This window comes from Aegilops tauschii, chromosome 5, assembly GCF_002575655.3.
Source record: "Aegilops tauschii subsp. strangulata cultivar AL8/78 chromosome 5, Aet v6.0, whole genome shotgun sequence".
In the NCBI taxonomy this organism is placed as follows: domain Eukaryota; kingdom Viridiplantae; phylum Streptophyta; class Magnoliopsida; order Poales; family Poaceae; genus Aegilops; species Aegilops tauschii.
In genome coordinates this window covers 440,438,186-440,458,925 of record NC_053039.3, presented here as the reverse complement: position 1 = coordinate 440,458,925, position 20,740 = coordinate 440,438,186, and the positions used below count along the sequence as shown (strand labels likewise).

Sequence of the window (20,740 nt, the reverse complement as noted above, 5' to 3'; positions counted from 1 at the left end):
AATGGCGGCTCCGGATTGTTCGCTCCCCATCGTGCATACAATATATACAACATTGCAAAAGATACGGAGAAGTTCAAGTGTTTCTATCAATATCTGTTCATCCAGTTCTCCTGATTGGGGATTCAATATAGAGGAAAGTGGGGTTGGTGACTAATGGGCATCATTAGCAGGTAGCATTATCTTCCAGCTCCACCAAAGCCGTCTTGTTATTAATATTTTTTGCAATGACCACCAAGTCGCTTTCACAGGTCAGCATTTTTTCTTCCTTGCTTGCTTCTGTTTTATGATTCACCGTCGATGTACGTACGATATCACAAAAGATGTCGCCAAGTTTAGAGCGTTTTATCACAAAAGATGTCGCCAAGTTTAGAGCGTTTTATCATAAAAGATGTCGCCAAGTTTAGAGCGTTTCTGCAACGTCTTATGTTTCTCCAAGTCATCGCTTGTACTCCCTAGTACTGATTTGCTATAATACACTGGGCATACTTTGTTGTTGTGGGGTTGCATTTTGATTCCAGGAGTAAATATGCAACTCTGTTGCCTTTTACATGCTGAACTGCCGAGGCTGGGTCTACGGCTTTGGTTATCTCACCGTACAGTCGTCAGCCTTTGACAAGGTCACGCAAGGCACTGAATCTGAATCCATATCATCTCGTCCAACGTCCAATTACAGGCAACAGAAAACATTCGCCCCTGGTATTTCAGAATTCCCAAACCTTAAACAGGGAATCAAGTATAGAACATGCATAGGCGCCTCGGCCTCGACTACTCCCTATGCTGTCGCTGTGGAAGGGCGCGGCGGCAATCCCGTAGGCCTTCCTTGTGTGCTCCTTCTGGTGTACATTTACAGCCTCTTGAAAAGAAAGCAGCAAGCCGCTTGGCCATGGAGACAGCCAAGCTAGGCCATCAGCTAGCGTCGCAGCACTATGTTGATCTCGTCGTCGTCCGAGCTGCCTAGGTCCAGCTCGATCGTGTTCCCCGAAGGGTTGTTCACCTTTCTCCTTTTGGCCTCTTGTTCCTGCTTCTGCGAGGCCGGTTTGGGCGCTCCTACCTTGGTGCCAGAAGATGCCGGCCTGCACGTAAATCAAGGTCGTTCGGTTGAAAAGAATTGCTCCATGGAGCGGTGAAGGCTACAAACCCAGGGGCATGCTGCGGCTCACCTTCTGCCCGAGCTCAGCTTCTCCGAGAGGGTGCTCCAGGTCGACATCGGCTTCTGTACAACTGTCGAAGTACTGTTGCTCACGAGATTCGGTTCCGTGCCGCCTGGTCAATGCAGAAGGTAGATCAGTTTCCATTGCGAGGTGACAGCGGCAAATTTTGCAGTGTGTAGGTTTTTTTTCTTTATCGAAAGGGAGGTCGGAACCCCCGGCCTCTGCATCAATGTGATGAACACAATCATTTTTATTAAAGTTGATCTAAGGCAGTTGCAGTGTGTAGATGAAACTTGCATCAAACTACTACAGCTACAAATGAAATGTGGGGAATGTGTTTTTTTACCTGTGACATGGGAGAGGAACCTTATACCCTGAGAGTTGTTCTTAGTGGTCACTTTATCCGCATTACTGCAAGAAGAGTCAAAATTAGGAAATAACCAGTTTAGCATGACAAGCACCTTCACTTCATGCTATTACAAGGGCTGATACACTTTCAGTCATTAGTCTGTCAACATATGCTAGAGGATCCTCTTGACCTCACATTTGGACAGTACAATGGTATACAGAACTAACTAATATTATTTGCTTATTTCACAGTCCACGCCATCATTTTGTTCACAGTAGAAGTTTATATTCGTCGGAGGATATAAACTGAAAAGGTGAACAAATGAAAGTACTGCAAATACCTTAAAGCCCTTTTTAAACCATCGACTGACATTACTTTCAGTGGTCGTGATGGATTTCTCGGATCGGATCGTTCTGAGGGAGGCTTGACCATGTAAATCCCATTGGAACGAAGTTTGGAAGCAAACTGGAAGTTTCTGAAGAATAAAAAAAAATGTAAAGAATCATGTGGAATGGTGGATGAGGAACCATTCTGGAACACAAGAGAAGCTATGATTGTTCTTTTTGGGATTCACTTACCCACCCTTAAGCTCCACTCTGCCAGTAGAATATTTCTGTGCTGATGTGTTCTGCCAATAGGAAACACACATAATTAATCAACATTGCATGCCTATCTGCCTCAGATGCAAAATAGGGAGTTATTAATATCTCATACCGATGAATGATATTTGCAGTATGGTCCCTTGCGCCTGAAAAGGAACAGGCCATGTTCAGGGTGAGAAACAGCATTTATCTAAACCACATGTACATCTGTTCTTTTGGCAATGTGTAAATGAAATGCTGTGAAATTGGCTCTCTAAAAATGCATAGCACCATGTGAATTCAATTACAATTTACTTCCACTGTTGAAAATTATGGTATGGTTGCCATGCTCTCTAAAAATGCAAAGACAATGTGAATACCGCTAATCTATGATATGGTTGCCATGACCCTTACACCTTGACCAGGGTCAGAGCATAGTCCGTAGGAGGCAACAGTGTGTCTAAATGGGCTTCATTTTTTTCAGTCTCAGCACATATCACACTCCAGATAAGTGTTAATATCTCAGAGAAGATGACCACAGAATTTCCTGAGTGTTCAAGTAGAGTCGGTATTCAGTAGTTTCTAATTTCTACTTATTCCTGGATCTTATAGGCAATGTGCAACTACAGTTTTTCAGAGACAATGTGCGCACCACTAATCTATGATATGGCTGCCATGACCGTCACACCTTGACCAGGGTCTGAGCATCAGTCCATAGGAGGCAACGGTGTGTCTAAATGGGCTTCATTTCTTTTTTCAGTCTTAGCACATATCGCACTCGAGACAAGTGTTAATATCTCAGAGGAGATGACCGCAGGATTTCCTCAGTGTCCAAGTACAGACAGTACTCGGTAGTTTCTAGTTTTACATCTTCCTGGATCTTATTATTGGCAGTGTGCAACGACAGTTTTTCAGAGACAATCTCATCATTCAGGAAGAGGTACATACTTGTTTGTGGCCATGGTGCAGGCCATCCCATCTTTCCTCGTCCCTTTGCAGATGCTGAAATCCGCCGAGACGCCCATCTTCATCATCTGCCCCACCGAGCCAACGCTCACCGAGAACCCTTGCCCCTGCAAGAACATCGTCCACCAACAATGAATCAATTCAGCATCACCCTCAAGGCATCAATTGATCCACCCAAGATAGGAAAGAAAAATGTGAGCAAGCATAGTACCCCCTTGTCCATGCGGACGTTGCCGTTGAACAGCGCGAAGACGTCGCCGACGGCGCCGCCGGAGTAGTGGGTGTGGGCGTCCCCGAAGAGGAACACCGACACCTCGGAGTCGTCCAGCGCGCCCATCTTCCAGATGCTGTAGTCCTTCCCCTGCGCGCTCACCCGCTTCGTGCCCTTGTCCAGCACCACGCCGGCGGTCGCCCAGCAGCCGGAGAAGAAGTCCCCGCCGGCCAGGCTCCTGCCCCCTCAAATCGATGAGTTTCCGAGTACAAATGTCCATTTCTACGAGAGAGAAGGGCGGGGGGTCCGTACTTGAACGCGGAGATGCGGACGAATCGGATGTCGGCGAAGCGGTTGGCGATCTCGAGCGGCGAGACGGCCATGTGCTTGATGCGGAGGCCGGAGTAGGTGTCGACGAGGGTTTGGTTGGATTTGGGGAGCTTGGGGCGGCTGGGGCCCGAGCCGGAGGTGGAGGCCGGGACGGCCTCGATGTAGTCCTTGACGGCGTCGCGGAAGACGGACATGTCGGTGCCGCCCGGGCGCGCCACGGCCCTCGGGGGCGTGAAGGCGCCGTAGCCGGTGGCGGCGGCGGCGGCGGGGCGCGAGGGGGAGGACGGAGGGGTCTCGAGGACGGCCTGGTCGCCGTCCTCGTCCAGCGACAGGAGCAGGTCCAGGTCGTCGCCGGCGTCCGCCATGACTGCGGCGAGGTGCGTAGAGTGGAACAATTGGAATCTGTGTGTGCCGCAGAGAGAGAGAGAGAGAAACGCGATTTACCGGCGGCGAGGGAGGCGGGAAACCTAAGAATTTGGGGGGTAGTTTTGGAGGGAAAAGCAAATGGCAACGCCTGTTAGGAATATATAGTTTGTTATGTCTAAGTTGTCATACAAGGGCGTTTGGTCTAGTGGTATGATTCTCGCTTTGGGTGCGAGAGGTCGCGAGTTCGATTCTCGCAACGCCCCATTTTTCTGAAAAATAATGAATCCTTTTTTTTTTTGCCTTTGCCTTCCATTGCGTCAGGTTGAATACAAGAAGCAAAGCATTGCAATTCAAATTTTGACAACGCGACCGTCGGTGGGAAATTAAAAAAAAAAACGTCAATAAGTTACAAAATATCTCAAAAGAAATTATATGTGGAAGGAATCTTGAACTCCTTTTCTCTTTCTCGGTGCGACAAGTTGCTCATCTAAGGGCATCTTCAACAGCAACCCACAAATTTGCTCCCGCATCCGTCTGCGGACACGGGTGCGGGAGGACGCCATTCAACGCTAGCCGCATAGATTTTGACAACAACTCGAACCAACCGGCCGAAATTCGTTTAAATCGCGCGAACTGATATAAACACGGGCGGATTTCATATAAACATAACGGATTTCATTACATTTACATCAACTAAGCGGAGCTCGTCCGGCTAGGTCTAAATGGTCGTCGACGCCCGCTCCTCATGTCCGGCCATGAGCCAAGAGAACTGAAGTTTCGCCTTTTCCAGCTTCGCCTCGGCGCTCTCCGGCTCTGCCTCTGTAACCTCAGCGTCCTGAGCCACGGGAAATGAAGCTGTCCGCCTCTCCATCGACGCCAAGCGGCTAATCGGCTGACAATGTTCAGCCCACCAAGCTTGGCGTCGACGGGAGGGGAGGAGCGGTGGCCTTCCTGGGACCCGAGCGGCGGCGACCTCGTTGCCGGGGCGCCCATGGACGTGCCGGCTTCGTGGTCGTCGTGGCGGGCCGTGGACTCGGCGATGTCCTCCGCCTCGTCGTTGGTCTCGCAGAACACCGCCTCGCTTGCGTCGTCACTCTTCTTGTAGGCGGCTGCCACCTCCGCCACCCGCTGGCGGTACCGCCAGCAGGCGAGGCGGATCTCACGGGCGGAACAGCAGGACTCGAGCAGCGCCTCCTGCTCCGCCAGGTCCAAGTCTGGCGTGACAGCCCTGCGAGCGGCGAGCTGCTCCTCCGTCTGCACGTGCTCCTGCAGGAGGTAGTGTTGTAGGCGGCGTCGCCCTGTGCCTCCCGAAACTGCTCATCCCGCTCCTCTCCCGCACCATGTCCATGTAATAGGCACGAGCCTCGCCGATGGTCATGGTGCAATGCACCAGTGAGGGTGGCGCCGGTGCGTCGACCGTAGCGTCCTCCATTGGGACGTCGTCGTCCTCTGAGTGCCTGCCGGCCAGTCAGCCGGTAGCAATGGCGGCCATGTCCTTCTTCTGGTCCAACGTAAGCCCGTCCCAGAGAGCTTTGGCGGGGGACGAATCCGTGGTGGGAGTGTTGCGGAGAGGGATCAGAGGTGGGTGACTGGGGCTATGGCCGGGGCACCGGTTTTTATAGCAATGGTGGGTGGGAGAGGAACCGACGGCTCGCGCCGGAGGAGACACCTCGGCAACCGCGTGCCATCAATGTGGGTGACAAACAGACAGACGGGCAACCGTCGTGTCGTTTGAGTGTGCGGTAGTCGCCTGCACCGCGAAGTGCTGCGGGCGGCACTCTCGGACGGCGCGCCGCTTCAATGTCGTCGCCAGTGAGCGGTCGCGTCCGCTCTGGCCGGGCATGAATGCAGCCGCTGACACTCTGGAGTGGCGCAGCCCAAAAACACACGGGAGAGGGGAGGTGAAAGGATCGAGAAGAGGTGTCTAGAGGGGGGTGAATAGACTCTTAGTAAGAAAAGTTGCAGTTTTTAAATTCTTTAAGTTGAAGTGGAGTTTTAGCACAAGTTCAAACATTCACAATACATATCAAGCAAGCGTGACAAGAGTATATGAGTAGCGGAAAGTAAATCATGCAAGTTGCAAGAATGTAAAGGGATGGGATTGAAGTGTGCAAACGCAATTGGAGACACGCAGATTTTTGACGTGATTCCGATAGGTGGTGCTATCGTACATCCACGTTGATGGAGACTTCAACCCACGAAGACTAACGGTTGCGCAAGTCCACGGAGGGCTCCACCCACGAAGGGTCCACGAAGAAGCAACCTTGTCTATCCCACCATGGCCATCGCCCACGAAGGACTTGCCTCACTAGGGTAGATCTTCATGAAGTAGGCGATCTCCTTGCCCGTACAAACTCCTTGGTTCAACTCCACAATCTTGACGGAGGCTCCCAAGTGACACCTAACCAATCTAGGAGACACCACTCTCCAAGAGGTAATAGATGGTGTGTTGATGATGAACTCCTTGCTCTTGTGCTTCAAATGATAGTCTCCTCAACACTCAACTCACTCTCATAGGATTGGATTTGGTGGAAAGATGATTTGAGTGGAAAGCAACTTGGGGAAGGTTAGAAATCAAGATTTATGTGGTTGGAATGGAATATCTTGACCTCAACACAAGTGTAGGTGGTTCTCTCTTAGAAAATGTATGTTGGAAGTGTAGGCATGTTCTGATGGCTCTCTCCACGAATGAAGAGTGGGTGGAGGGGTATATATAGCCTCCACACAAAATCTAACCGTTACACACAAATCACCAAACTCGGTGGGACCGAATCAAAGAACTCGGTCAGACCGATTTAGTTCAAAATGTGAACGTTAGGATTTTCGGTGGGACCGACATGATCAACTCGGTGGGACCGATGTGCTAGGGTTAGGGTAAAGCCTTATCTCGGTTGGACCGATTACAAAAACTCGGTGGGACCGATTTGGGTAATAAGCACAACAGAGAGTTGGCAAGCAAACTCGGTGGTACCGATTTCATATTTTGGTGAGGCCGAAATTAATGCAATAGGCAACAGAGTTTGCAAGGCCATCTCGGTGAGACCGAGATCCCATCGGTGAGACCGAATTGATTAGGGTTTCTGGCAGTGGCTATGTCAAATGAACTCGGTGGCGCCGGATGAGAAGTTTCGGTGGGGCCGAGTTTGACTTTTGGTTTGGGACATATGTGGATGTGAGAAAGTGGTTGAGGGCTTTGGAGCATATCACTAAGCACTTTGAGCAAGCAAGCCATTAAGCAACACCTCATCCCCTTTTAATAGTATTGGCTTTTCCTATGGACTCAATGTGATCTTGGATCACTAAAATAGAAAATGTAGAGTCCTGAGCTTTGAGCTTGAGCCAATCCTTTGTCCTTATCATCTTGAAGGGGTTCCACATCCTCTTGTCCATGCCACTCCACTGTTGGACTTATCTAAAATATACTAGATAAAAGTATTAGTTCAACAAGAGATATGTTGACATTAATTACCAAAATCACCCAGGGAGCACTTGTGCTTTCAGGAGGGGTCTTTGGTGGGCCATGATGGTCAGAAGCGAGCGTGGATCCGTCCGCACTCCCGCAGAGCCCCTTCCCCCCATGTTTGTCTCCGGTTTGCGAGAGAAATCATGTCCGGGCCGCTCCACGGACCGATACAAGCCTGCGTCGGATGGCTTCCGTGGTCCTGACAGCGCGGTCCGGATGGATGCAGGCAGTTGTAGGTCCGCCTTGGAGATGCCCTAAACCATTACTTCAAAACAAGCTAGAGTTTCATCTCCCATTGGGAAGAGCCACATGGACTTACAACTGCGTAATATTTACATCAAGCAGGGGGAGTTCAAAACAGAAAGGTTTATGCAATGGGAGTTCTAGAATCTATAGGCTTCGAAGGGAATTTTGAATGTTCAATCAGCTGGAAAATATTCGTTGAAAACCACACTCATGGCGAAAAAACTGAAAACTAAAAAACCAAGTTTAGAAAGTTTCAGATGATAATAAAAAAAATCAATATGTTGAGAAGTTGATTTCTACAAATGCTAATCAATCACATTCGTGAGCATGAAAAACAATCAACAGATAAATAAACAATAGAACCAGAAAAAACCCCTTTCCATGTTTGAATCTGTTGATGTTTTCATAACTCACAAATACATCGAGTTTGAGCTTGAAATTTCACTTGAGTATAGAATGTAGACGAATTTGCATTACAAAAAATGTCCATACGGTCCAAAAGAGGATCGGCGACCACTATCATTGTGATAATGGAACAAGAGATATGCATTACAAATTGTTTAACAAATACAACACTTACATACAGCTGCATCAGAAATTTGGCAATATAAACTTGTCACTCTTGTCAAGATGAGATGTACGTACAAATCAAGCAGCAGAAGGCTTGAGGATGCCCCACAAACATGATAAAACATTTACAGGACATCGTCATTGAATTATTCTATCCACTCGGTCAGCACAACTGTTCTTTTGCACCAAATTTGGAGTTCGCTAAACTATCCTCGTGGTTATTCAGCACCTACTGTGATGGTTAACATGAAACAGCACAGAACAGCAACAAAAGAAGAAAGAGGTGAGGAAAGGAAAATACATCTTCGAGCCGATCGGCGCCCAGCAGTTTCATTCACATTTACGTATCGATTCCCTATGATCCAGATCAAGCAACGAAGCTATAATCACAACAAGCGACACACAATGCATCGACGCAAGTTCGAAACCAAACGGGATGAAGAGACAGTGAGTGCAGGAGCCCAGAGAAGGTGTCGATCTCTCTATTTATTCTGGATCGCCCTTTTTGTGGCACCTCACTTGCACCGCCAGTGTGGCCGTCGTCGTGGGGCAGTTGATGTCCGCACCGTAAAACGTGTGCAGCACCGGCAGCACGCACCCCTTCTTGCCGAGGCATTCCTGTGCATATACTCCAGAGATCAACCGCCAACCATAGGCAGGAAAAAACAAAATGTGATCCAGGATAAGCTACAGTATTACAAATGATGCGCATTGTTAAGGGGGGGAATGCATGTACCTTCGCGACGATATCCTTCGCATTGGGAACGTGACAGGTGCCTACAGTGAAGTTGCCGCATGACCCCACCGGGTTGCCGAAGCTGGCAAAGACTACCTCCTGGATGGTCTTCTTCGGGGGGCAGTTCAAGAATCCCCGAGTGTTGTGGTCTTCGGCTATGAGCTTGATCTGGCCTCCATGCTCGTCCCATGGCTTTATCTGTGCAGGGTTGTGCTCCGAGATGAACACGCAGATGTCATCTCTCCTCACTGTCTGGATGAGTATGCCTTCCGGCTTGCCAAGCTCCTCCTCAAATACAACCAATAGGTTGTTCTTGGATTTCAAAAATGGCCGTGGAATATGGTACCTAAAAGGAAAATTAATAAGTTGAAGAGTGAAAATACATTGTAGGCCAATAAAGGAATGGGTTGTTCAGCAGCGCAGAACTTGCGTACACTGCCTGGGAAGCGACTTTGCCAGGAGTTATGAATGACGTCCAGTAGCGACCCATGCCTTCGCCGTTCACGAATATCATGCCCTTGCACATAGAAGTCATGTCAAGGACAACAGGATCATCCCCGTCTGGCTCGTCAAAGTATCTCTGACATGACATGAAACAGACAGTGACACTGAGAGTTGGAAACAAAGATTATATTGAAGAGACTGAATGTATGATGATCCTTTTCGTGGCCCGGCTTACGTACCTTGTACCAGGTGACAGCCTGTCCACTCGTGGCCGGTACCCACTTAACAGCGCCCATGCCTTTCTCCGTGTAAATCTCCTTCTCCTCACCCTCCAATTTGGCCTGGTTAAAACAAGCATGGAGGTGAACATTTCTTAGTATATCAGTGCATTATGCCCTTGAGGAGCGAAAGTGTATCCTTTTCTCAAATACCAAGCGCAATAGCATGTACCTTATGGCCCCAGCCATTGACTTGCAAATCTAAGGTTCCCGTGTTGAGTCCCTGTATTGTGCAATCCTGAATGCCACCCTTTAGTTCAACGAGTTCACCACCACTGTCCTGCAAACAAGAGCAAAATGTGCAAATTGAACTATGACTGATCAGGATTCCATCATAAATTGTGTGCAACTGACCACCACCTAGCTAGCCAGCTAGGGCCTGAAACACTTAGATATTATTACCTTCATTCCCATGGATGATGACAGTAGCGCGAGATGGTTGACACCTAATCTTAGATTAATGGGTCTGTCAAACGTGAAACCCTTCTCTTTCTTGGTTCCATGACCATTCCCTGCATTGATGGTGGTTATGAGGTCTCTTTTTAGTACAATTGTTAGTGCTTGCAATTGGTATCTGCTTTTGGCTAAACAAGATTATTACAGAGTTGGACATGTTACCTGCAAAGGCATCATTGACAAATGCTACCAATGCATGTGAACTGCTTTTGACTGCAAGCACAGGCCGGATGTCACCCCTGATGGGCAAATCATCTGCCTCCAAGCGAAAGCTGCACGGTTGTTGTAAACAAACACAAATAGTGAATTCACCATTTTGCTACCTGTGGGAAAATATAAAGTATAAATGCTCATAATACTGAGCTGAAATGAAGGTGTGATGAAATTAAGAAACAACACCTTGTGGTGTACCACAAATAGTCACTTTGGTCTTTGGTCTGGTTATACTGCTCCAAGGGTTCCTTGTTCCTGATATTAGTTTGCTTATACCTCGGAATCACCTCTGAGAACATCTCCCAAACATTGTTCTTGGTCGCCTTGTCGGCTTTATGGAATGACCTTTCACTATGTTGAACAAACACCTAGCATAACATATGCATAACACAAGTCAGCTGGAATGTATGCTCTTTATTACTTACCACTGAAGCAATGTCCTTACTAATTAGACGCAAGTGCATATATACGGTGCACATACTCTCTTTGTGTTGTACACCACATGCTTGCAGTCTGCAAGGATGGAAACTGAGCGGCTCGGAATGTAGTACTTGTCCCCTCGGAAATTCACAGTTCCGTCCTCCCCTGTATTGTTGTTGGAGATGAAAGCCAAGCATAGCTTTTCCTCAGGAATCTCGAAGTTGCGTGCCTGCACGTGCAGGAAACTAATCAGACCAGAAGAAAATTGACTGTTCAATAACACAACACTGTCACACAAAACATCTCAAGTTTTTTCGTGCAGAAATGATGGAAGCAGTTGTTCCCAACCTCATACCCCTGACCCAATAGCTCGAATGATTGTTTCCCCTCAAGGAAAGCTCTGCTGTATGACTTAATTACATTGTGCAGGTCCCTGAGATGCCCATATTTGGGCGCCTTCGGCATACCTGGATGAGTACATTGACCGAATTTTAGTCAAAACAGTACATTGACCGAATAACTGATTGTTAGACACAATCGAGGCAACAGATGGAACCAGGAAAGCTTGAAATGTACAATTGAGCCAATCTAACCGTATTCATCAACGGGACCTTCATCGTAATATCCAGTCAACACATAGGAAGCACCCGTCCTTCCAAAATTTGTTCCACCATAATACTGTTCAAAACAAGTTACCATGCAACTCCATGAAAAGTTCTAGTATTTTCTCTGTGGCGATTTGAATGCATATCATTGCAAAAATGCAAATGGATAAGCATACCATGTAGTAATTTACCAATGTCCCACCCTTGGCAAAAAAACGTAACACGGAATATGCAATGTCCTCTGCTGAACGCTGAGCTAAATCATTACCGAATGCTCTGAACCTGTGTATTCCAAGAAGTTGCTCTTAATATTAATGTAAAAAAATTACTTGGTGATAGATAGCATGTCTCTCCTGATTTCCACTACCAAAATGTTCAGTATGGTGGTATCACTGCAAGGGAAATATGTTCTAAATATTTGGTTAATGACACATAAGATATCATAGTATGGCAGTATCATCTTTAGAGGAATAAGTTGAAAATATTTTGCGTGATCCACTCTCAACATTATAATGGTAATTTCTTTTTCTTTTTTGACGCGTCAACAGCGGGCTTACGCCTGCCTGAACCATGTGTCCCCACATGTTCAGTATGGTGGTATCACTGTAATGGTAATTTCACATAAAGTGTACGCAAATGCAGTTAATATGTTTGGATGATCAAAAGTTGACGGGTGCAACATCTTCCTTTCCATAAGCATCAATGACATACCAATTTTGGAAAACAAGTAGAATGTTGAGTATGAAAAACTTGAACTTACTGTGCAGTCCAGTTCTCAGTCCAAAGGTGGGGTTTATTTTCGTCTTTCATTACCCATGTGTCCCCACAGTGCCTTCCGTTGCAGGTAGGAATCTAGTGAGAGCGAGGCACATATTAAGAGATCGAGACAAGGGAATACACTCTGGATCAAACATTCTCATTTACGATAGTTGTTCAAATTTACAGCCTGTTTGGGGTGCAGGGTTTCCAGAAAAGCGGTTCAACTTTTACAGGATCTCAGTTCCCTTCTCAAATGGGGCCTTGATTAAAAAAATTGATGTGTTTTTACCATTTATAATAGCATGCCTTAAGATGTTCACCACATGTTTGGTAAAAGAGTTACCACTACACCAGGAGCCGTAGATTGCTTGCACATTATCCATGGGACTCCAATGTTGGTGCTAAGGGCCATTTCACCAGCCCATTCAAGGTACTTGTCACCTTCAGTTATATGATCCTTTTTAATATTTCCGTACTCATTCTCGATCTGTGAAATTTGCACGGCGCATGATTATAATCACGGGCATGCAATAAACAGATGTAGGTATAACATCATCATATATACAGGTAGAATTTAACTGACCTGGGCTAGGATAACGTGCCCTCCTTGAGATGCGAACATATTCTCATCCTTCAACATTTGCACTATGAATTTCACAAACTTCTCCATTTCTCTCTGCATTACAAAACACCGGCGGTCATCTGTCTAAAACTATTGGCACAAGTGCACATACACCTACCAGGCTCTTGCAACCGTGTGAGTGATTGATTGCCATTACCTTGTAAGGCTCGTTGTTGGCGCGGAATATTATGTGTGGAATCTCCCTGAGCCAATAGGGCAATGCACTGAAGGGAAAACAAACAAACAGAAGCAGCCACATGAGACGAGCATACACACCAGGATTGCATTGCATTGCATTGCAGACCATAAAACTGGCCACATTATTACAGTTAAAACTGAAAGTGAAACATATTTTGGCAGATTAACAGACCCGTGATTCCATTCTCCCTGGATGAATGGGCCGATGCGCACGATGGCGTACATGCCGAAGCTCTGGATCAGCTTGAGGAACTTGATCATGTCGTTCCTGCCTTCGAAATTGAACTGCGGTGCATGCAACGGGTGAGCTGCATGTGTTTTGTTTTGCGGCGGCGGCGGAGGGTGTGCGTGCGTAGAGTAGGTACCTTGCCGGGCTCGGGCTCGTGGGCGTTCCAGAAGACGTAGGTCTCGATGGTGTTGAGGCCGCCTTCCTTGGCGATCTTGAGCAGCCTGGGCCACATCTGCGGGGGGCTGCGCGGGTAGTGGATGGCGCCGGAGAAGAAGAGCTCCCGCCTGCCGTCGATCATGAGGGAGTACTTGTCGTAGGTGACGGTCGTCCCCTTCTTCGTCAAGTTCCACTTGGGCCTGGACGCCTCCGCCGCGCCCGCGAGGAGCGCGGCGGCCACGGCCACGGCCAGAACGAGCGCCGCGGCGGCGGTCATGTGGGCCAGCGAGGTGGGGGGGAGGGGGGTGCGGGGACGGGGGGTAGGGGTGGCGACACTAGCGAGGGGCCGCGGGAGGAGGGCGACGCTTTGAAGGGCGGGGCCCCGGCCCGGGGGGGCGTTGCGCGGGAGCGGCCGCCCGGCATTGCGGCGGTGGCGAGCGGTGGCGAGCGGCTGCGAGGGCCGGGGATCGCGGCGGTTTCTTTTTCTTCCTCTTTTCGGTGATTTTCGTTTTTCTCACTCCTGCCGTCTAGTACTGTAAGCCACACATTCCCATCCCCATTCCCATCTAAAGAAACACTCCCTCCGCAGGACTTTCTCAACCAAATACTCTCTCCATTCTCCGTCTTGAAAATAACTTATCCCATTGTTTCTTCAAAATGCACATCCAAGTTATATTTCTTTTAAGTGATTCACCCGAGTCCTAAATTCGACTGGCCTGCCTGCGTGGTGCTTTGACCACAACCACGTCGACAGGGTCTTGCATGCCGGTTGGGCATTTTTGCATCGCCCCTCGTAAGATGCCTGCTTTTCATTTCCTAGTCCCTAGGTCTTCTCCCCCACCGCCTTCTGGTGTAGCGAAGATCAGAGTCGATGAAGTCGTGTCAAGGAACCATAATGAGGGTTTTTTTAGCGTGGTCTGTAGAGACTTTTCAGGTCTATTCTTGACCTCCTTTGTCATCAAGATACCAGGTATTACACACCCCACGGCATTGAAGGCATTGGCAATGCTGAGAGGCACTAGCACTTGCTTTGGACTTATCATTATCGCATGTGATCATCGCTTCTGACTGTCAAGGTGTGGTCCATGATATCAATCGGTAAACTGGTGGTGTGTATGCGAGCACCGTTATGGAGATAACAGCGACATCTAAATCTTTTAACCATTGTACCTTCATCTTCGAGGGAGCTACCAATCTCAAGGCCCATAGCCTCGATAAGCATGCTTTCGGTCCCGATTATGGGCGTCATGTATGGCTGTTAAACCCAACATATCTTCATTGTATCCCGTGAACATTGTTGAATAAAAAGTGTGTTTAGTTCTAAAAAAAGCAAGACTTATCGTTACCCTTAAAAAAAGCAAGACTCGCGCGAACGAACATGTGATTGGATGGTTAAAAGTACAATATCCCATGCCATCAGGGTTTAAGTCCTGGTGCTCGCATTATTTCTGGATTTATTTTAGGATTTTCAGCGATGGACATTCAGTGGAAGGAGACTTTCCCGTCGACTACGAGGCGTCTATGGTGACTTCATCGATCTCAAAATGATATGCCGGCTCCGTTTTTCTAAAACGCTCATAGAAATAGGGTCTGCATGTGTGTTCATAAAGATGAGTGTTGGACTCAGCCGTAGTTCAGGGCTTGCGCCGTTCTTCGGCTCCGCCCCCTGGGTTAACAGAGCAGCGCCGCTCCGTCCCCATCGCCGCCGGCCGCCGCTCCCTCACCCCCTCCACCTGCATACCTAGAGCCGCTATTTCTCCCTCCCTCTGCGCGTGCGCAGGATCGACGACGATGGCGGGGGAGGCAGAAAGGAGGAAACGCGCGGCGGTGGTTGTGCTGGGCGACATCGGCCGCAGTCCCCGGATGCAGTACCACTCCCTCTCCCTCGCCAGCCAGGTAAGGCACTTCTCTCCCAAATCCACAGTCCCGTGTTAGTTTTGATTGATTGGGTTGGATTAGAGGGGCGTACTATCTACCATGTCCGTGTATTTTTCCCTTTTCAACAAGGGGAAGCAATCTTTGGAAGCTGGTTGGTACCTTTAGGAAGGCTTTAGGCTGGCACATGTTCCTTGCTGTTGAGAGCATTGTGTTATAGTATCTCGCACTTAGTTGTTCGTTATTTTTCTCAACAGGCTGGTATGGAAGTGGACATTGTTGCAAACGGAGGTATTCTGTTCCTTACACTTTCATCGTGCTGTTGAATTTTACTCCCGAACTGTAGTATGAGGCTATTTATACCCTAAATACCACTACTCCTACAGCTTAAGGGACGGCATACAAGCCAAAATTGCATCAGATTTCAGTGTTACTTTTTTCGAGATCTGACCTTGTGTCCTATTTTATGTCTATGAGCAGGAAGTGATCCCCATTTATCACTGAGAGAGAATCCGTCGATTCACATCCATGAGATGGTATTGGTTATTTGAGCCATTCTATTATACTCCATATATTTTCTCATGCTACAGTTGACTTCAAGGTTGTATCTTCAGAAATCAGTGCAGTTATCAGGAGTTTCAAAGATATCTGGGGCCCTGGCACTGCTACTTAAAGCTGCCATCCAGTTTATCATGCTGATTTGGTTTCTCTGCTTTAAGATTCCTCGCCCTGATGTCTTCATTGTTCAGGTAATATTACATACAGCTTTCTTATTTGCATATGTGGTTCAGAATTACATGAAGGGTATGCTTTAGTCTCATTCTGTTAAGTTTTTAATCACCTTGAGTCCCTTTTGATTGATATTTTTAAATTTTTTTTGGTAATAAAAAATGTCAAGATTTAGTTATCGTGTTTCACAGATTGGAAAAGGCGGCGCCTAGGAGGCGCTTAGGCACGCTTAAGCGCTAGTCGACGGCCAAACGCCTCGCCTAGGGCATAAGCAGTAGTGTAGGCAGTGAAAGCAAGGAGATGTTTATTCCAGTGCAAAATCATACCATATTACATTGACGGACCAAATGGGCCATATTCCAATGGCAGTATCTGATATTTTACTCATTTACATGTTATACAAAAAATGTCTATGCACATATAATACCCAAAGTACGTCCATGGTAGTAAAAACTGCATGACCGCCTAGGCCACGCTTAAGATTCGCCTAGGCATTAGGCGATGGCCAACCACCTCGCTTACGCCTAGCGCTTTTTGCAACCTAATCACAGTAACGATGGGAGACCTGATTCGTGTCATTTGACCATCTTTTGTCCAACAGAATCCACCCTCCGTTCCAGCATTGGCTGCTGTAAAAGTGGTTAGCTGGCTAAGAGGTGCTAAATTTATTGTGGATTGGCATAACTTTGGATATACTTTGCTTGGATTGTCTCATGGCAGAAGTAACGTAATAGTCAAAATTTATTTCTGGTAACCCCTCCAACCATGTTTGCGTAACTGCTAGACTGATTCTATATCTTACTGGTCATGTATTTTAATTAGTGATGTTTTCCTGTATTCTAGGTTCGAGAAGCACTTTGGGCGGATGGCTGATGGTGCCTTTTGTGTTACAAAAGCAATGCAACACGAGCTTTCTCAAAATTGGGGAATCAAGTAATTAGATTGAACTTCAACTTCTTTTTGTAAAAAGGCTGTTTCGCATGCTGCAGTTTGTACTAACCTAACCACAATTTTCAGAGCAACAGTTCTTTATGATCATTCTCCTGAATTTTTTCATCCTGCTTCCTTGACGGAGAAATATGAGGTGAACATCCGTTGTCAGTTCTTCCCTAGCTACTTGCAGTACTGCATATCAGTATATGTGACCTTAACACATGAAGTAGTTGTTCTGCAGGTTGGGTACTTCCATTTGTAGTGCTATGGGCAGTGCTGATTGCATCTCTGTTGGTAATGCTATTTTCCAATCAACTGGAATAGTTTTCAACTTTTCATGGTATAAGCATATTCCAGTTTGATTTATTTTATTTGGTTTTCTGTTACAACAAAGAAAAAGAAGTGGAAGACAAGAGCACTACTGTGCTTACTAGCAAGATTGATGGTGGAGTTTTTTTTAAGCCTAATAGACCTGCACTTGTTATGAGCAGCACAAGCTGGTACGTTCTCTTGGACTGAGTGGTCTCTGTTGCGGAACTCTTTATGTTCATCTCACGTGATTATTGAGCAGACAGTTAACAATGCGGATAAACTTATAAATCTTTGCCACCTGCATCCCAGGACACCAGATGAAGATTTCAGTATACTTCTGGAAGCAGCACTGATGTATGATAGACGTGTTGCTGCAACATTAGGTGAAGAGGATTCAATGGATGAGGGGCAGCTTTGGATTGATATCAAGAGCGGGAAGCAATTTGATTACCCGAGATTGCTTTTCATTATCACAGGTATCATGCCTTCTGCTATATCTGCTTGAATCACTAATTTTTAATCATTGCTCTGATGTTAATAAATGTTGACGCTGAAGGTAAAGGGCCTGATAGAAAGAAATATGAGGAACAGATAAAAAGGTTAAAACTGAGACGTGTTGCCTTCCGGACTATGTGGCTTGCATCGGAGGACTATCCTCTATTGCTAGGTATGCTAGTCACTTGCCAAAATAATTTGATACTGTAGCATAGATGCTGAGTGTTTGAGAAAATACAGGATCAGCTGATCTAGGCGTATCGTTGCATACATCCTCGTCGGGGCTTGATCTACCTATGAAGGTTAGTCACATCATCTGCTTGCTTCAAGGATGTAGGAAATTTTTTATTTTCTGCATTGTAACTTGAATGGTTGTTTATAGGTGGTTGATATGTTTGGATGTGGATTACCAGTTTGTGCTGCTTCATTCTCCTGGTAACCCATGTTTCTAGATGTTTGAATTGTCATGTTTTGGCATTGGCCTTTTGGTTGCTCTATATTATAAGCCTCTGGCTTTCTTTTTCTTTGTGCAGCATCGAGGAGCTTGTGAAAGTAAACAGAAATGGACTTCTTTTCTCAACATCTTCGGAGCTTGCAGACGAACTTATGGTGAGGACCACTTTTAGTCTTTATCTTTTATTACTATTTCATCTCATTATATGACTACTTGGGTCATTGTCTCAGTGCATTTTAAAAGTTAGTATGAGTACTTTTCATCATGTCTTTGTTTTAAACATTATAAGAGACATTAACTTGTACTGCAACTGAAAAATCATGCAGATGCTCTTTAAGGGATTTCCAGAGGAATGTGACACCTTGAAATCTCTGAACGGTGGTGCCTTGAGTACAGGGTCATCTTCCAAATGGTCAACAGAATGGGAAACTAATGCACTTCCTTTGGTGAAGCAGGTGAGAGCTCAAACCTGGATTGCTAAATGCACGTTGCACTCACCAGACTAGGCCTTAACTTTTTTCATATCCAATTCGCAGGTGATTGGCTAAAACACCACAATAATATTGATCAGATGGGCAGAAGGATGGCTTTGTTGCTGGCCTGAACATCTGCCAATTCCATAGTTTATAGGTGTATTTATTGTACACTTGAGTGACCAGGTGTACATTTGATGGTTGAGGAGAAAACATGTGCACATATCAGTTTACTCGCTCGCCCCAGTTGCTTCTTGGATCAGTTGCCACCCAAGGGCATAGATGGGTGTTCGTCGTAGCAGAACCTACCACCAATACCCTCAGGGACCTCTACCCAACCAACTCCAACTGTTTAAATGAAAAGGTGTTGAGCATATGTCCAAGTTGTTTCAGCATGTATAGCTACTGATCCAATAGAGTTTAGCGGCAGTTTTTTTGTTTGTTGTTGTAAGGATCCTGAATTGTGTGTCCAGTTACATAACAAAAACAGGACACTGACAGAAACATACTTTGACACTGGTATTGAGACCAACTGTCGAAACATTTTGGATACATAACATGTGCATGTACCCAAATAAATTGTGCCAGGAGCCTGATTTCTTTTTCATTGTCTCTGCCATCTTGTGAGCCCAGATCTCCAACAGACATCTGGAAGAATTGGGATACATATTATTAGGTTCTCCGTTAGCTTGTAAGCATTGCCATAAGGCCTGTCACGTAAGCTTACACTCTGAATCTGTTCTGATCCATTTTACTTCCTTGTTCCTCCCTCATCGCTTTGCCTCTCCAAGGCAAATGCGCCGTTCGGTACCAGTTGATCATCGGCCAAGTTATCGCTGGGTATGTCGTTAGAGCAACTTCAAGAGCTCCCCTAAAAAAACTTCTTGTAAAACCACTTTTACGGATGACCATAAAATTTAAGGGAAGTTAACTGACACCTACTCCCTCCGTTCTGGAATAAGTGTTTTTCATTTAGTGCAACTTTACTTTTCTCAATTCTCCTAAACTCTTCCTGTGAATTCTGTTTTCTTCTTCTATTATCTCATAAACAAGCATAGAAATGGATAACAAATGTATGTACCATCAACAGAAAAATGCAAACAATATTATTTCCGATATACATACTTGATACTAATTTCAAAACCACAACTTATGCAATTTGACATTTTGACTCAACGTTCATAGTCAAATTTGAACAGAACAATATCTGGTAATCGATTGAAAGTTCAAACATGAAGATCAAAGATATGATATATGGTTCTTGAGATAAAGGGCATGAACAAATAAAGCATAAATAGTTGAAAGACGACTGGCCTGGTGGCGTGGTCATGGCAGTGCTGAAAGCGACAGGCGGCGTTCATGGCGGCAGGTCCTCCGTTGTCCATGGCTGGCCGACGCGTCATTTTGCAGATGTGACTCCGCCCCAGCGTGCTCTGGGAGTTATGTCCCTCCAGCTCCTTTGGCTTGCCAGCATCCTGGCCCCGGATCCGTGTTCCCCTCGAGATCCTGACTCGTCTGCGTTGTCGACCGTCGTCACATCTCCTGTGTCAGCTGTCTCTGCCCTATCGCCTCCACAACCTCGTCCACTCCCAGACCCCGTCCTTTTGCCAGATTTATTGCTCACGTGTCCGACGGTGCTGGATGCCACCCTTCGACGGGGAGCGTGACTCCCCTTCCTATTATGGTTGTTTTCGACCAGAGATCTGACCTCATTTTCTTCAGATCCAAATATGGCGGCTTTGGGATTGCTCGAACTCAGGCCAAGGTGAAATCCCTGCTCGACTTGCCGATGTTGGCAGTGGCGACACCCGCGAGTCTCTTCCCCTTCCCGGAGGCGCTGACATGGCCTTTATATGTGACCCTTTTCGAGCGTCGAGGAAAATCCTATATCCGGTTCTGCATATCAGACGACAAAGATGTCTTGGCATCGTTCACCTTGTTGAAGGCATTGTTTTGTTCAATCGTGGCGTCTCCGGTCTTGGATTTGGAGATGTTGGTCATCGTGTCTGGTTCGGCTGCTTCTCTAGGCGCAGGCATCCGGGGAGCATTACACGACTTATTCAGTGCTTCATGGCTTCCACCTTCGACCCAATGAGGTCCTATGGCCCACTTGCCGATCT

General features: G+C 46.7%; 3 protein-coding genes and 1 non-coding gene across 4 annotated transcripts; 2 read left to right on the top strand and 2 right to left on the bottom strand.

Annotated features, from left to right (window-relative positions):
• Positions 1-601: 601 nt before the first annotated feature.
• Positions 602-3,989, bottom strand: LOC109736343 (uncharacterized). The gene is made up of 9 exons (XM_020295566.4): positions 3,571-3,989; positions 3,259-3,496; positions 3,030-3,154; positions 2,215-2,248; positions 2,079-2,128; positions 1,841-1,975; positions 1,498-1,562; positions 1,161-1,263; positions 602-1,073 (listed from the first exon to the last, which is right to left on the bottom strand). Exons 1-9 carry the CDS (start codon positions 3,951-3,953, stop codon positions 911-913), a joined length of 1,296 nt encoding a protein of 431 aa, XP_020151155.1. The 5' UTR covers positions 3,954-3,989; the 3' UTR covers positions 602-910.
• A 156-nt stretch (positions 3,990-4,145) lies between these two features.
• Positions 4,146-4,217, top strand: TRNAP-UGG (transfer RNA proline (anticodon UGG)). The gene has a single exon. It is a non-coding gene; the product is annotated as a tRNA-Pro (tRNA).
• A 4,039-nt stretch (positions 4,218-8,256) lies between these two features.
• On the bottom strand, positions 8,257-13,850 carry LOC109736325 (beta-galactosidase 12). Its single transcript, XM_020295549.4, has 18 exons — positions 13,330-13,850; positions 13,137-13,249; positions 12,924-12,990; positions 12,728-12,820; positions 12,488-12,631; positions 12,146-12,237; positions 11,562-11,667; positions 11,374-11,458; positions 11,129-11,247; positions 10,842-11,009; positions 10,547-10,728; positions 10,310-10,419; positions 10,094-10,203; positions 9,864-9,971; positions 9,653-9,754; positions 9,404-9,549; positions 8,970-9,315; positions 8,257-8,851 (listed from the first exon to the last, which is right to left on the bottom strand). Exons 1-18 carry the CDS (start codon positions 13,624-13,626, stop codon positions 8,720-8,722), a joined length of 2,520 nt encoding a protein of 839 aa, XP_020151138.1. The 5' UTR covers positions 13,627-13,850; the 3' UTR covers positions 8,257-8,719.
• A 1,131-nt stretch (positions 13,851-14,981) lies between these two features.
• LOC109736324 (UDP-glycosyltransferase TURAN) lies at positions 14,982-19,227 on the top strand. The gene is made up of 16 exons (XM_020295548.4): positions 14,982-15,245; positions 15,482-15,515; positions 15,705-15,760; positions 15,839-15,973; positions 16,555-16,703; positions 16,797-16,886; positions 16,971-17,037; positions 17,117-17,180; positions 17,281-17,386; positions 17,508-17,674; positions 17,755-17,865; positions 17,934-17,995; positions 18,076-18,128; positions 18,227-18,302; positions 18,474-18,602; positions 18,684-19,227. The coding sequence occupies exons 1-16, from the start codon at positions 15,141-15,143 to the stop codon at positions 18,693-18,695; spliced, it is 1,416 nt and encodes a 471-aa protein (XP_020151137.1). The 5' UTR covers positions 14,982-15,140; the 3' UTR covers positions 18,696-19,227.
• The last annotated feature ends 1,513 nt before the right edge of the window (positions 19,228-20,740 follow it).

What these genes read in the sequence shown, in the direction of transcription:
- LOC109736343 (XM_020295566.4), bottom strand. Translation starts at nt 3,953, where the DNA reads ATGGCGGACGCCGGCGACGACCTGGACCTGCTCCTGTCGCTGGACGAG. An exon ending in AGAGTGGAGCTTAAGGGTGG is followed by an intron (nt 1,976 to 2,078) that starts GTAAGTGAATCC and finishes TTTATTCTTCAG; the next exon opens with AAACTTCCAGTTTGCTTCCA. An exon ending in GGTTTAAAAAGGGCTTTAAG is followed by an intron (nt 1,563 to 1,840) that starts GTATTTGCAGTA and finishes CTCTTCTTGCAG; the next exon opens with TAATGCGGATAAAGTGACCA.
- LOC109736325 (XM_020295549.4), bottom strand. Translation starts at nt 13,626, where the DNA reads ATGACCGCCGCCGCGGCGCTCGTTCTGGCCGTGGCCGTGGCCGCCGCG. An exon ending in TGTCAATGATGCCTTTGCAG is followed by an intron (nt 10,204 to 10,309) that starts GTAACATGTCCA and finishes CCATCAATGCAG; the next exon opens with GGAATGGTCATGGAACCAAG. An exon ending in CGAAGGATATCGTCGCGAAG is followed by an intron (nt 8,852 to 8,969) that starts GTACATGCATTC and finishes GTATATGCACAG; the next exon opens with GAATGCCTCGGCAAGAAGGG.
- LOC109736324 (XM_020295548.4), top strand. Translation starts at nt 15,141, where the DNA reads ATGGCGGGGGAGGCAGAAAGGAGGAAACGCGCGGCGGTGGTTGTGCTG. An exon ending in CCCTCTCCCTCGCCAGCCAG is followed by an intron (nt 15,246 to 15,481) that starts GTAAGGCACTTC and finishes TTTTCTCAACAG; the next exon opens with GCTGGTATGGAAGTGGACAT. An exon ending in ATAGTCAAAATTTATTTCTG is followed by an intron (nt 16,704 to 16,796) that starts GTAACCCCTCCA and finishes CCTGTATTCTAG; the next exon opens with GTTCGAGAAGCACTTTGGGC.